The sequence below is a fragment of the Aspergillus stella-maris genome (genome assembly GCF_047715825.1).
Source record: "Aspergillus stella-maris strain CBS 113639 unplaced genomic scaffold BDV14scaffold_73, whole genome shotgun sequence".
Classification (NCBI taxonomy): domain Eukaryota; kingdom Fungi; phylum Ascomycota; class Eurotiomycetes; order Eurotiales; family Aspergillaceae; genus Aspergillus; species Aspergillus stella-maris.
Window position 1 is genome coordinate 83,224 of NW_027396867.1, and position 14,285 is coordinate 97,508.

General features: G+C 51.1%; 6 protein-coding genes across 6 annotated transcripts; 2 read left to right on the plus strand and 4 right to left on the minus strand.

The window, feature by feature from the left end:
- Positions 1 to 265: 265 nt before the first annotated feature.
- On the plus strand, positions 266 to 646 carry BDV14DRAFT_204339 (dolichyl-diphosphooligosaccharide--protein glycosyltransferase subunit 4; the record flags this gene model as incomplete). The annotated part of the gene is made up of 2 exons (XM_073774505.1): positions 266 to 486; positions 631 to 646. 2 exons carry the CDS (start codon positions 266 to 268, stop codon positions 644 to 646), a joined length of 237 nt encoding a protein of 78 aa, XP_073623797.1.
- On the minus strand, positions 576 to 3,787 carry BDV14DRAFT_181751 (putative C2H2 finger domain protein). Its single transcript, XM_073770108.1, has 2 exons — positions 1,146 to 3,787; positions 576 to 1,048 (listed from the first exon to the last, which is right to left on the minus strand). The coding sequence occupies exons 1-2, from the start codon at positions 3,559 to 3,561 to the stop codon at positions 753 to 755; spliced, it is 2,712 nt and encodes a 903-aa protein (XP_073623798.1). The 5' UTR covers positions 3,562 to 3,787; the 3' UTR covers positions 576 to 752.
- Positions 3,788 to 4,078: 291 nt separating this feature from the next.
- Positions 4,079 to 4,816, plus strand: BDV14DRAFT_204341 (60S ribosomal uL24 domain-containing protein; the record flags this gene model as incomplete). Its single annotated transcript, XM_073774506.1, has 3 exons — positions 4,079 to 4,097; positions 4,277 to 4,389; positions 4,544 to 4,816. The coding sequence occupies 3 exons, from the start codon at positions 4,079 to 4,081 to the stop codon at positions 4,814 to 4,816; spliced, it is 405 nt and encodes a 134-aa protein (XP_073623799.1).
- Positions 4,817 to 5,530: 714 nt separating this feature from the next.
- On the minus strand, positions 5,531 to 6,796 carry BDV14DRAFT_136623 (synaptobrevin family protein). Its single transcript, XM_073766243.1, has 2 exons — positions 6,632 to 6,796; positions 5,531 to 6,509 (listed from the first exon to the last, which is right to left on the minus strand). The coding sequence occupies exons 1-2, from the start codon at positions 6,667 to 6,669 to the stop codon at positions 5,798 to 5,800; spliced, it is 750 nt and encodes a 249-aa protein (XP_073623800.1). The 5' UTR covers positions 6,670 to 6,796; the 3' UTR covers positions 5,531 to 5,797.
- A 118-nt stretch (positions 6,797 to 6,914) lies between these two features.
- BDV14DRAFT_181755 (uncharacterized protein) lies at positions 6,915 to 9,559 on the minus strand. The gene has a single exon (XM_073770109.1). The coding sequence runs from the start codon at positions 9,122 to 9,124 to the stop codon at positions 7,013 to 7,015; it is 2,112 nt and encodes a 703-aa protein (XP_073623801.1). The 5' UTR covers positions 9,125 to 9,559; the 3' UTR covers positions 6,915 to 7,012.
- An 8-nt stretch (positions 9,560 to 9,567) lies between these two features.
- On the minus strand, positions 9,568 to 13,329 carry BDV14DRAFT_136635 (uncharacterized protein). Its single transcript, XM_073766244.1, has 2 exons — positions 12,825 to 13,329; positions 9,568 to 12,768 (listed from the first exon to the last, which is right to left on the minus strand). Exons 1-2 carry the CDS (start codon positions 13,081 to 13,083, stop codon positions 9,761 to 9,763), a joined length of 3,267 nt encoding a protein of 1,088 aa, XP_073623802.1. The 5' UTR covers positions 13,084 to 13,329; the 3' UTR covers positions 9,568 to 9,760.
- Between the last annotated feature and the right edge of the window lie 956 nt (positions 13,330 to 14,285).

Sequence of the window (14,285 nt, forward strand, 5' to 3'; positions counted from 1 at the left end):
TACTCTAGCGCTCCCATACAATCACAATATTGCCCTTTTGCCTGTTGCTGTTGCGGTCGCTCAGCTTCCGATTCTCTTAATACTCAGTCAGGTACGCAATTCAGTCGCGGACAATTGCATACCACCTCCCTTTGCTGCTCTTACGTCCCCAGCTAACCATCAACGTGGCATCCAGCGACGTGCTTCACTCCTTACACGGGCAACCGTTCCCTCGCAGCGCTTATATCTTCAAATCCGAGACGTGCATTGCAAATCGTAATTCACAATGATCACCGACAACGACCTCCACAAACTCGCCGTCTTCCTCGGCTCCTGCGCAATGATGTTGATCGTCCTCTACCACTTTCTCGAGGTCAACGCTAAAGACGACGACGAAGAGACCGCAAACACACTCAAGAGTTCCAAGACTAGCTCGACAGACAACTCTCGCACAACAGCTACGGTGGCCGCTGGCGGCTCGTCGGGAGCAGGAAGTGGAAAGGACCGGTAATCTCCAGGCTGTTCCGGCAACGGCTTACTTGATGTATTTATTCTCGTGTCCTTCAGCAATGGAAGCAAACATTCGATGATTTGGTGTGATTAGCAAGGTTTCAGTTGATTGATTAACCGCCGTATGCAACTAATGTACAGAGTTCTAAACGACTAGACGACCGCAAATTGGGGTATCCCATAAGACTCAACACCTGCACGCCATGCCCTGCAAAAACAATGAAATACTATAGTAATGCGCCATGCAGCGAAATCAAAAAAGATTAAGATATCGACTCCACTTCGTAAACATCCTCTTCATCGCTAACCCTCTGATTGCGCAGAGGAGTAGCGAGCTCACACCCACCCGGGTCCAATCCGATACCAATATGTTCCTTCAACCGCTGTACGGCCTTGAAAATCTCCCGGGCTTTCTCCTGCTGCGAAATTTTTCCGTGAACTTTATTGAAGGCACGAATTGAGCGATAGTCGGCTGGAAAAATAAGGAAGTCCTCGTTGCCGGGCTGGTTAGATCCCGGAATCGTCACCGGCACTGTGTTTGCGCTAGAATTCCGATCGACTGTAATTCCAATGGGGAATAGAGAGGTTAATAATCACAGAACTTGTCAAATACGCGCGTCTAATCTTCTTCAAAAGCGATCATCGTGCTTTCTCACCACTTTTAGGCACAGTGGGCCCGTCACCCAGTTTCCACGCAAGAGCGTTAAGGTGCTTCTCTTTGACGTGTTTCATTAAATTCGCAGCCGGCAGAGTCCCCGTAAACGCGCAGCCTCTCCATCCGCAGGTTATCTGTTTCGAAACGTGGATCTTAAAGATGTGTTTCTTGAGCCCCTCAAGGTTGTGAAGTTCAGCTTGACAAATGCCCCATTTGCAGGCATAAACAGGAAACGAAGTGGTAGTAGGTGCTGACGGCTCCACTGGAGCTGCGATAGCAACCTTGGGCTTGTTGGTGCTTCCAGGCGGCCGACCGCGACGTTTCTTCTCCATTGTATTCGGCGTACTCGGAGTGTGAGCTCCAGGTGGAGGCCGAGATACTGGTGAAGGCGCTGGCTGAGGCTGAGCTTGAACTTGAATCTGCGGTTGGGCTTGCGGCTTTGGCTGTTGAGGGGGCGGAGGCGGTAGCTGAACTTGTTGGAGAGGCTGCGGGGGACGGTGTTGCTGGTGAACTGGAGGTTGCGGAGCAGAAATGTTGTTGACGGGCACTTGAACTGCGGGTGGTGGGGCCGTTTGGCTGGTTTGCATGGGAGCTGGCGGAGGAGCGCGGGCCCGCGCCTGTGCGTCACGTGACGGCGTACCGGGGTCTACTAGATCCCATCTAAGTGTCGCCAAGTCAGAGGTCATGTCCACGGCAGTGAACACATCGCGGAGGCGGAAAAGATGATGATTCAATGTGGGCTCTGTTGGGTGACGGCTAGCCGCAATGAGGACATCGCGCGCGATAGTCTTCGGATCATATGCAAGCTTTTTGGCAGCATCCGCCTCGTTGAAACGGCTGACTATATCATGCCGGCGTTTCAGATGTGTCCTATCTGTAGGATTGGGCGGTTGATATGCGAAAGTTGTGAAGTTTCCTTGCGGACCTTGCGGACCCGGCGCCGTTTGCGGTAGTGGTGCTTGTGGCGTGTGCGATGACGGCTGCGGACGTGGACCTGAAGCAGGTGCCGGTGGTATTGTCCGTGTAGAAGGAGGCCTTTGTGGTGGTATAGCCTGATGTGCCTTGTTTTGTATAGGCGGGGTGGCCGACTGGGTTGGTTGTCTTGCAGCGGGTATGACGGGCGAAGGCTTAGATGTAGGTTGCGATTTTGACACTGGGGCAGGCTGCGATTTGGGTTTGGATCCGGCTTTTGGTGTCGCCTGTGAAGGTTTTGAAGGTTGCGCGGCCTGTGATGGCTTTGTAGCAGGCTTCTGGTCTTCCTGTGGGAGACTCTGCGTTCGAAATTGTGGCGAAGGATAAGGGTGTGAAAAGTATTGAGAAATTTGTGGTGGCCTTATCTGAGTATCTGTGGGCGCGATTGTTTGTGGAAGACTTTCGGCGGTAGAAAATGGAGAGTTGTACTGCGAATGGGGTCTAGGTATGTTTTGCGGATTTTGATGCGCCGTGACCTGCGTAGCTGGCGGGGCAACGGTATGTGGGAGAGACTGGGCAGAGCCTTTGGGTGAGGCGTATTGAGAATTGCGTCGCGCGATCTGCTGCGCGGTAGTTTGTGGGTTAGCACTTGACGGGGCTCGTGAAGCTGGCTTTGACTGGGCTTGTGAAGCGTACTGGGAGGCGCGTGCTGTTGAACCTTGTGAAGTTGCCGGTGAAGCAGTACATTGCGTTGTCTGCCCTGTAGGCCGTGTCTGAGCTGGCGGAAAGTACTGAGACCCTGCCCGGGGAGCTTGCTGGGATGTGCGCTGCACTGACGGCTGAGCTGTGGTCTGCGTTGTAGTCTGTTGTGAGTTGAAGGTTCCTGAAATGCCCGAAGAATTGGACATATTGTACTGTGAAGTATATCGAGTATCCTGCGGCACGGGCTTAGATCGAACCTGCGAGTACGCTGGAGAGGCAACCCTTGGTACAGACATAGGCTGCTGTGAGGCTTGTGAAGCTTGTGAGGCTTGTGAAGCCACCGGCGGGTCTAACCGCCGCCTCTTTGCATCGTGACCCGAGTTTACGTCGTTCGCGAGAGAAGGATCCGTAGAGTGCTGTGGCATCGGAGCCGGGAGCTGGCGATCTGAAGCTGCTGGGCGTTCCGGTGACTGGTTCGGGATCGAGGCAGTGGACGACTGTATCCCCGACGTGTTGTCAGTGTAGGCTGTCTGTCTGGAGTACTCGCGCGCGGACGGAGTTCCCCACCGATATGAAGTGTACGGTAGGACGTCCTCTAGACGTATGTATGATTCGTCCTGTTGCTGATATGACGGGTAGTACTGAGACTGGGTGGTGTTGTTGTTCATCGGCGTCTGGAGGTTCGAGCTTGAGGACGAGTTATAGAACGGGCTCCGCCACTGGGCGTTTGATTTCTCGACGACACGAGGGGAATCTTGACTCAGATGCGGGTAGTCGAGCCAGAGGAATTGCTCGTCTGCCATTTTGAGACGAGAGCCCGTTCGCCGGAAGTGACAAACGACGCCGAGGGGGACTGAGTATTTCGAGGTCGAAGCGGCGAATCAGCGGGTCTGCGCATAACGAAGCTACAAAGGGATTTGGATGCGACGGTGTTGTTCTTCTTGTTTCTGCTCGCGACTGCTTGCGCAAAACTTCTCACTTCATTCCCAGAACCACCAGGCCGCGACTCCGGATTCTGCGCAACTCCCCTCGACGCGATTTAGCACGCTTTTCGGGGCGTCGCTCTTAGTCAGCTGAACTATATGACTCGATCAAGCAGGCGGTCAACCTGGCAGCGTGGTCCGCCGGCGACCAATCAAACCACGGCCGCCAGCCCTAGGCTTAGCGGAGGGTCATGTGACGCACACTTGGGCTCGCCCACATTTTCGGCTAACTCAGTGGCAGTCGTGTGAAAATTGAAGGTCCTCCGACGACAAACGACGACAACACCACGACCCCTTCTCCAGAGTCCGGTCATATCACGAAAGGAGACTCGGAAAAATGGCCGTCACAAACCAGGGTACGTTTATCGACAATTCCTCGACTCGCCTGCGTTTCGTTGCTTTTGTGCGTCGTGATGGGAAGATGTGTGATGGTGGATGGACATTATTCGATCACGGCCGCGACAACCTGAAACTATCTTCTGTCTTTACGCCAACCTCGCTATGGATATATACTGATGGATCTTTCTCTGAATAGCAATCTCCTCTTCGCGCCGGAAGTCGCGCAAGGCGCACTTCAATGCTCCCTCCAGCGTGCGCCGTGTTATCATGAGCGCCCCTCTCTCCAAGGAACTCCGTGAGAAGCACAACGTACGCCTTCCATCCCTGCAAACCCTTTTACCGATGAACACATGAGCGACTCCGAAATTCAAATTCTGGAAGAGGAAGAGGAGGAAACCCCATGACATGGCTGGGACACAAGTGAATTGGAAAGAGAACCAGGACTGACGGAATTAACACACAGGTCCGCTCCATCCCCATCCGCAAGGACGACGAGGTCACCATCGTCCGCGGCACCAACAAGGGCCGTGAGGGCAAGATCACCAGCGTCTACCGTCTGAAGTGGGCTGTCCACGTCGAGCGTGTCGTCCGCGAGAAGTCCAACGGCCAGAGCGTTCCCCTCCCCATCCACCCGTCCAAGGTCGTCATCACCAAGCTCAAGCTCGACAAGGACCGTGAGCAGATTCTGGAGCGCATCGGCAAGGGTCGTGAGGCCGTCAAGGCCAAGTCCGCGTAAATTTATGATTATAAATAAATTTTGCGCGTGGGTTGGTTTGTGGCTGGCTAAAACTGGGACGGACTTGCATTTTGTGTTTTCCTATGGATGATATGGCGTGGGAGTACTACAATGAGATTTCTTCATCAGAGAATTCTTGTTCTTGATCCTCTTAAATGAGCAACATCAGATCAAAAAAGAAATATACCTGCTACGACCAGACCTGTCCTGATCCCTATCATACGAATGAAGCAACGATCCCATGACCGGTCCACATGCTGCGCCAAACGCAGTTGCATCCCTTCTCCTTTTCTTTCCCAACACCCCCTTTCCCTTCCCATGCATTTCGCCAAATTATCTCCTCATCTTTCCACAACCCATGATTGATGAGGTATACGGTTGGCGTAGAAGAAATGGCAGATTCTGGATCTCCAGAAATAACTCTGCCTCGCTTGCAGACTCGCACTGAGCTACTCACTATGGCAAGGACGCTGCGAGTTTGAAGGTGAGATACATACTTTCGTAAATCATTGTAGATTGTGAGTCGGCTAGTTGGTTGAGTTTGTAGCCATGGTATTTGAGAAAGGGCCTTGGGTACCTATGGATACTAAAATCCATAATGTGATGTCAACGTTCAATAAAATCCGGACTCCTTTCGTCATTTGTTCTTCTTTACTTATCTGCATGTGTCGTTCAACGGATTCATATGTATATTTGCAGGATAGACCCTGATACGGGAGGCCTTCTACAAGAGATAGGTACACCTCGACTCTCATCTTGTATCGATTGTGCTCTTTGCTCTTGAAACAAGTGATATTGTTACATAATGAAAGGACTGCTAGTTGACACATCATGAGACGTAAGGAACCAAAAGACAAGCTCCCATCTACCTGACATACTGTGGCATCAATCCCATGCATTACTCCACCGCTGGCTCAGACTGCTTGACCAATGTGAGCGAGTAGATATCCTCAATCACCACCTGCTGAGGATATAAACCATCTATCCAACACACCTTCCCCAGCCCGGCAACCCACATCCCATCCCCACAAACAGATACACCAAAAACACCACAACCACGACCAAAAGCACCATAAGCTTCGTATTCTTCCACCACATCCTTCTGCGTAGCCCACGACTCCTCATCCGGAAATCATGTGCACTCCCACCCAATCGATCCGTCTTATCAACAAGCAAATCAATGCGCTCTCCTCTTTCAAGAACCCGCTCAATATTTTCCGTCATAATATCCCTAACACTATCAATCTCCTTCCTCGCACTAGCCAATGAATCCGCCGGCGGCGCCGTGTTAAACGTCTGCAGCAACGAGCGTAAATCTCCATTAAACGCCGCGCATCCGTACGCAGGCAAAGACCCATAATCCATATTACTCGGCGGGTACGTAGCCAGGAACTTCCTCTTCATCTCGAGCAAATAAGCGAATGGAATCCGGCGTCCCTGCTCCGCCGTCGCGACAACGATATAACTTAGCGGTGCGTAGGAGGATGGTTCGGACGTTGAGCCCGACGCGGGGCCAGAAGGCGAGTCGGAGATATAGTGCACGAATAGGCGCTCATGGGTATACGTGAGTTTTTGGGAACTGTCGTGGCTTATTTTGGGGAGGATTATTGAGGCGAGGGAGGAGGCGGCTGATGAGGAGGAGCCGGGGGCGGAGTGTTCGGCTAGGATTGTGCTGCGGTGGGCAATGCATGAGCTGGAAGATGGAGGTTAGTTTCATGGGCTGAATGATAGAGGTTATTTGCGCTTTGGTGCGGTGCGGTGCGGTGCGATGCGATGCGATGCGCTGTATGCGGAGAGCGAATGGTGGGAACTTACTAGAGCAGGAAGCTCGATGGCTTTGATGAGGAAGCCATGGTGGGCGAGTCTGGAGCTTTGAGGATGGATACGCTCTATCAAATGTTGATATTAGGAGTAAAGTTGTTCCAGAAAGAGCCGCTGGTATGTGGAGCTCAGAGCGAGATTGAAGTTGAATAAGGATGCCGGAGCTGCGTGTTTCTGTTCCGTGACGTCGATGAGGCCAAGGCCTCCGCCCACTACTGTCACGTGTCTATCTGCCCCAGATTATACACACCTTCATTCTTCGGTCTTCACATCACAAAGATAGTTCACGGTCATGATTTTCATTGCGGTCGTTAAACTATTCTAGCTATGGCATTTTTCCATGGAAAGCAAGTTGTGTCACAGCTGCGTCGTCGCTCAAGCAACAGCGTTCTTCTCCCTCATGGGTAGACGTTGCTCCCTTTCCTCGTCCAAATTCAACTCTTCGAACTCACTAATCTCACTGTCATCGGCGTTCTCGAGGACGACGGTATCATCACTATCGCTTTCACCGTCGCTGTCAAAGAATACGTCGTCATCATCATCCGCCGATGAATCCAGCGCCATAGAAAGCTCATCGTCCACCTTCCGAAAATCTGCATTGGTAAAAGGTTCACTGTCAATGTCGACCCTCTGAAAGTCTGCAGTGCCCGCTAGGCTCAGGTTGTCTGACTCAGACATAACTCCTGAATCGATGGAAAAAACTTCACTGGTGACTCCTTCGGTAGCCCTGTGAGATGCGCCATGGACTGTGCTCTCGAGAAACGAGTCGATAGATGGAACCTCTGATGGGGCAGCACTGCCTGTGTGAATAGATGGACCCGGGGCGGAAAACCCATCTGTCTCAGCAAAAGGTACTTGCTCGGCGTACACGCCACCAGTGCCGTCGTCGCATCCGCCAGCCCACAAGGGAAGATATTTCAACTCCTTTTCCGTGAGATACGTGAGCGTGTCCGTGAGGTCGTACTTCGTCTCATCTTGATAAGATCCGAACATACCCTTGGCAAATGCCGCGCAGAAGAACTCGGCCTCCTCAAGGAAATCTTGTATCGTAAATCCTCGATTACATATATCGGATGGCGCTCGAGAATCCCTGAAATAGAACTGACGTTGCATTGGTTGAGACAGAGGATCAACAAGCGCATTGAAATCTTTGGCCCTGCGTCGCAGCTCTACTACAGTCACCTCTCTGATAACTGCGTTGTGTTGGTTTTTGAAGGCTCCAATGTTGCGACCCATCTTGGCGAGCGTGGTCTCTACAGGCACAGCAAAGAGTGTGCCATCGTGGTCGGAAAACATTTTTCTACGGAGGTTGTGCCAGAACGTCCTCGACAATATGCGCTCTTTCAAGTCTAAAGAACCGTAGACGTCGAAGTATTCATCGGTCGGGTACTTCCCAGTGGCTAGGGACTTGTAACTCGTAGGAAACCAAGTCGAGCTGTGCTGGTCGAGAACCGCAAGAATAGAATTCCGTAAAAAAGCCTTCAGACAGTCAATGAGATCCTGCACAATATCATCCTCCATTGGGGAATGAAATTGGTAGGACAGCACAGTCCGCATTTGAGGGCAATCGTTTAGCCAGCGCATTTCGTCTCCGACAAGTTCAACAAACCGTTCAAGGACATGGCCTAAAAACGATTCACCGGCATACTGGACGCGCTGTACGTCGTCATCGTCCAACGCTTCCTGGGGTCTTCCATGGACGGTGATCTGCTGCTTCTTAGGCGTTGGTGCGCTCGAGTTGCGTAGAAGTAGCAAAGCCTCCTCTCCCACTAGTACGGAGAACGAGTCTTGCAAGAGGTGTGCGCACTGAATGCCTTTGGCTATTCGATAAGTGATCTCCGGATGCAGCTCAATCAGGCGCTTGTTGTTTCCCTCATAAATCCAAGACATGATCCGCACGCTGATTTGGGGCATAGTTGCAATTTCGTAAAGTTTTGCCACGGCGAAGAATGTCCAGAGCTTGCATGGAGTATCAAGAACAGGGATGGAGCCTTCTAGTAATTGCAGGATGTGGACAATCCCCGCGCGATGTCTCGACGGTGAGTATTCAGGAAGACCGATGGCATGAACTCGATCATTCTGCGCAGGATTGTCTATCGTGTCAATGCCTTTGACGCACGCAGCGGGAAGTTCCCAACGGGGAAACGACTCCGCCCATGTTCTGATCCCAAGTGGACAGGAGAGCTCCGTTAACTGAAGAACAGCATCGTCCTCTGTAGAAGGAGGTGTAAGATCGATGATGTATTTGATACCCTCAGGCAGTCCTCCACGGCGCTTGATGTTCCGCTGTTGCACTTTTGCATCGAATAGCTGCGTAAGGACCGGAGAGCCTGTTGCTAGGAGCTTCTGGCTGTGAATTCTGTGGCCGATGGACTGAACACAGCTAGGATTCAGGGAATAATTCGACTTGTAGGATGGAGAGTCAATGAAGGCCAGGGTGTCGGCATCTTTGAAAAAGAGGAGCTGTTCTAGCTCGGAGGCGCTCATAGTAGAAGCAGAGGTGAATCCTGCTATGTGTCCCTGAACTGGAGGGGTGCGCGCTAGGCAGGAGCTTATGAGGACGGGTATGGGGATTTGCTAGAGCAAGAACAAAGAACCAAGAGTAGCAGTAGGAGCAGTCTATCTCAGAATTGCTTGAGAATGTTGAGATCAGTCAGATTTGGAGGTAAGTGAGGGTGACCCGAGAGGTGGCGGGCCCTGTAGGAAGAGAGGTACAGATGAGGCTGAGTGAGCAACAATATGGTTGGCGGACTCGGGCGTTGAAGATGGCAGCCTTGCTGTGCCGCTCGAGTAACACTGGATGCCTGCTGGCATGTGATCTGGCTTGCATAGTCCTGGCACTTTCTGAGAGTATTTCCTTGAAATAGCAATACGGGGTTAATGACTAGACATAGTATACCATTTCTACTACCAAGAACGTCATCGAACAAGTCTCTGGAAGCCGTAAATTCGTTATTTTCATTAAGCATAGAATCTAAATCTGAGTCATACCGAAAATCGGTCTAGCAACGCAATATGTAAACCAGAAAGCATAGTGAGACAGCCACCCAAGTAAATGTACAATTGTAAGAAAATGGGACATGCTTGCGCGGCAAAATGGGAGATCATCATAAAGCCATCGCTTTAATCAGTACCAGAACCGGTTTCAGGAGACACCAAAGTCGGCTCTGCCGTACGAGCCCCCTCGCTCGTCTTGCTCTTCCGGGATCCTGGAGCTTTCTTCTTCTTCTCTGGCCGTCGCTTGTCGCGCTGGCTAGTCCTCTGATCTTCAGCACGGGGTTGATTGCGGCTAGAACGAAGGTCTTTGACTTCTTTGATGACCTCACGGAATCCCTCTTCGATATTGTTCATCCGGGCCAGGACGAGCTTACCCAGAATATCCTGGCTCCTGTTAGGGCTACCTCTGCGCGGTATGCCACCAGTTGCATAGGCCATTTGGGTGGTGAAGCTCGACGGTGCCCCTCCAACAAAATCGTGGGCAATTGCTTTGCCGTCACCGAGATCTGAGCCGAGAACATCAAGCATAGGTGCTTCACCCCGCCATGAACCATGATGAGACCCGAGAAAGTTGCCAATGTTCGGGACAGACATAGGGTTTGATCGGAACATGTTTCCGCTAGGGCTTCTGCCATTATCCAGGCTGTGTCTTCGGTCGAGGGGATTTCGTTGGGCAGAAGCCACCGAGAAGGAATGGCTTGGTACAATTCTCGGTCTAGGTTGAATCGAGGGTGAATCACCATCACTATCTCCATCGTGGCTGGATGAAACAGGGTTATACAGTATTGTGCCACCAGATGGGTTTCGTGAATGGTGTCGTGCGAAGCGGTTTGGACTGTTCTTGCGAGACTTGCGTTTTGCTGTAGACGGCCGTGAACTATAGAATTTCGGTGTAGCTTTACCTTGAATCCCAGTAGAGGAACTCGAGCTGCTACTAGAGATTTTGTGACTTGCATCCCGTTCGGCTTTGTTGCGGTTGTCGTCGCTCGTAAGCTCATTATCACCCTCGATGTCCGTATGGTGCGATAGCCGCCGGTTCATCTTTGTCAGGAAGCTTCGGCCATTACGCGGTGTAACAGGGGAAGAAATAGCCTGTGGCATGCGGTCCTCAGTTTGGGAGGCAATTGACCCTGTGAAATCCAGAAGACTGCGAGCTTGCTTGCGCCGGAAGGGTGGCTGCACTTTAGGTAAGCGCTCCAGCCTTTCGACTTCATCGGCATCTTGCTCATCGGGCGGGTGAACCGAGCCTGATCCCATATCCTGCATCCAGTTGTCAACAAGATGGTTCTTCCTCTGAATGGCTCTGACAGGGCTCCGATTCGGCTGCCGAAACACCTCGGCCAGGGCCCGGTCTTGTTGGAAAGTCGCGACGGACGGTTCTCGAATCAACCGTGAAACGCGGGTGCTTAAGGCCCTAAATCGGGGTCGTGGACGATCTTCGGCCTTGAATTCAGATCTGACTGGTGTATCAATGAGATCCGTTGAATCAATCATTTGCGGACCCAGAATGACTTTCTCATAGGCGCAGATAGTGAACAGAATAGGAAGGTGTGTTATTTTGATGATTGTCCGATTAAGCAGCACATACTGCCTGAGAGGAATCATCCAGCGTAGAGGTGTGATCATCCAAGCGAAAATGTTGGTTGGTGCAACATATGAAAACAGCGCATCAGACTTGACCATGGAGATGGCATTAACGGCAAACAGGAACTGATGCTCCTGATTGGCGTTTTGTACAATTCTCATAAACGAATTTGTGAGAACCGTGATCAGGATCGTAACGACGACAAAATGACAAATGAAGAGAAACATTGTCAGGATCACCCTTCCGAGGAAGTTGTATTCATCCCAAAGTGTCCAAGCAGCAGGAGTAAACCCCATTAGCATCTGGAACAGAGCATAGGCGATGAATTCGGGGGTCTGGTCCTGGCCACTGCTGAACGACAAAGTGAAGGCGACGAAGAAACCACTGCACGCAATGACAATCAAGACAAAGACCGCCACTAAATCAGAAGCCATGATTCTAAATGCGATAAGAAGTTGAGAAAAGTAGCGATAGTGGTCCAGTATCGAGAACAGACGCGGAAAGAGGAGGACTGCATTTGCAGCGAGAATATCGTACGCCCTCTCTGCGACGGCCTGCTTCTGGGTATACGGCATAAGAGCTCCGTAAAGCCGCATACAATAGTAGCAGAACAAAAGGACCAGAATTCCGAGGTCAAAGACGTTCCAGAAGCTCATGAGGTAGAGACTGAAGCCTTGTTCGTTAAAACCCACAATCTCATCAAGCATAAACCCCGCGCTCCAGAACCAAAACACAAGCTCCAATGGAGAAATACCAATGCTGCGCTCTTTGAGTACGGCGAGGAAAAGACCAAGAAGAACAGCAAAGGACAACGTGGATAGAAATTGCCTGTACCGAGGTACCCTTAGACGAGACAGCTTAAACAGGGACGCATCGCGAGGATCATAAAGCGTTACAGATCGCCTGAGGCTTGGAGTGCTGGTCGAGTTCTTCTTATCTGATAGCCTCGTTCCATTCCTGTTAGGAATGGCCCCGTAAGTGGTCTGGCCCCTGGAGAAACGGGCTTGTGCAGATGAGCGATGAAGACTGTCAGCAGCCGAATGAAAGACAATGGTACCTGCCCAGATGGCTTCCAGCTGCTTGACGACGAGGGGGTGAGATAGGAACCGTTTTGCTTGAGCACGAATAGCAATTTCGAGACAGGAAATGCGAGCTGCCCCAGAGGCGGAAGTCCACTTGCGGTTCACGTCCTCCATCTTTTGACCCTGTAACGGATAGAAATCATAGGAAAGAGCATCGATCAACTCGCGCGTTGTGTAGTCCCTGAGCAACTTTATAGCGAGGAGTTCGCTCACCATCGACCTCGTGTGGTTGGTGCCGCTGTTTCCTGGGCTCAGGTGCACTTCGCGATCAAATTGTAGGCAATTCGTCATTAGAGCATATAATGTAGCCCTAGAAAAGTGCATTGCTTTTATTTTTTGTTGTATCGGCTTGACTAAAAACTGCGATATTTGAGGCGAGCGTAGTTGGTCCCATGTCAACGTCGTTTCGCAATGCGATATTATCAAGGCTCGAATAGCGTGCGTGATGTCGTAGACCGGGAGGACGTCTGGAAAAGCAGCAGTTAGTAAAAATGTTTGCGCGATCTTAAAGGACCAACCATACCTAGGTGAGGCGCAGAAAATATCGGAAGAAGAGGCGACGACTCTATCGGAATGCCCTCATCTTCGCCGTCGGCATCTTCGTCCTCGATGGTCTCATCTTCGGTATCTTCTTCCTGAGCCTGCGGCTCATGAAACCCATTGTATCCAATGTTCTCGCCCAGTAAAGGCCATCGCGACTCGTCGGTAGGGTACGGTGTCGCGAAGGTTAAGTTCTGCGCGTAATCTCGCCTCTTCTTGGGCCGAAGGAGAGAGGCCAGCATGATTTCGAAACGCGTTGCGAATCAACGAGGAGGCAAAAGCTGGTTTTTAAAGCATTTTCGCGGGAGCCGACAGATTTAGGAGCAATTATTCGGTTTCGGATGAGTGCCGCGTCGCATGACCAGGAGTTGGACGACCTTCGGCGGGCTCTTTCAGATAGATTAGGAGAAACCCAAGGCTTGGTAATGGGGCTGGCGATTTGCCGTTTAAATAACGCAAGCTCCGGATGGCGCAGCTGGAATGGAGGGGGAGATCCTCTGAAGCTGTCCAAGGTCCAGCTGCAGGGCCGTTGGATTTGTGGCGGCAGGAGACGCACGGGGCGTCATCTGAGCTCCCAGATTCGCCGTACGTGACGCTAAACTAACCAGGTCTTTATTGCAACAAGAAGCAAAACTAGTGCACCTTTGAGCTTGAATCCAGCACAGTTGAGGTTTTGATAGCTTTATTTCAATATGAGCTAAACTATTACTATTATTCGTGATGTATATTGTTGTGCCTGCTCCTGAGATCCCGAAACGTCGAGCATGATCAGCCCGCTTTGTTTACTCTGTACTCGGGATATATATTTTAACTCCCCTCAGCTCTTTGAAGACTTGGCGGCGATAAGAGCCTGCACACGAGAAGGTTACGTCATAGACTAAAAATCGACGATCTGCGGCACAACGCGGCTGAGCACAATAAAATGTTATAGAGGTTGCACAGTATACATTCCAGACTAAACAACATTTTGTGTTCACTATTATCAACATCCTACATATCGTATATTTCCAATTGAGTTGTCTCTGGTTGAGATCCCGCGTGCTAGATCCAGGATCCAGACCGAGCGAAACCAGCCAAAACCCACGGCAACTAAGCTCCCTGCAAATCGTGCAGGCTTTGGTGCGCCTTGTCTTCACCGCCTGCATTCCTGTGACTGCAAGCGGACGATCCTCCTTTCTGATTGGTCGGGTAACTATGCCTGACTCCGAGGCTCGCAGATTTGGCTAAACTTCTCCCACGATCCATCCATGCCCCTCAACCTCTGGAACACTTCCACTTTTTTGGGTTGCCGTTTCTCGGAGGATGTGATGCGCTCCTACAGTAACTGTAGTATTTGCCGCCGCTCTTGATAGACATGGGCCGTTTTGTGTAGGTAATGTTGAATTGAGAAATTGATTAGCTACCTAAAGGTTATGGCTTCAAGAAATCAGCAAGAGAAATGAGC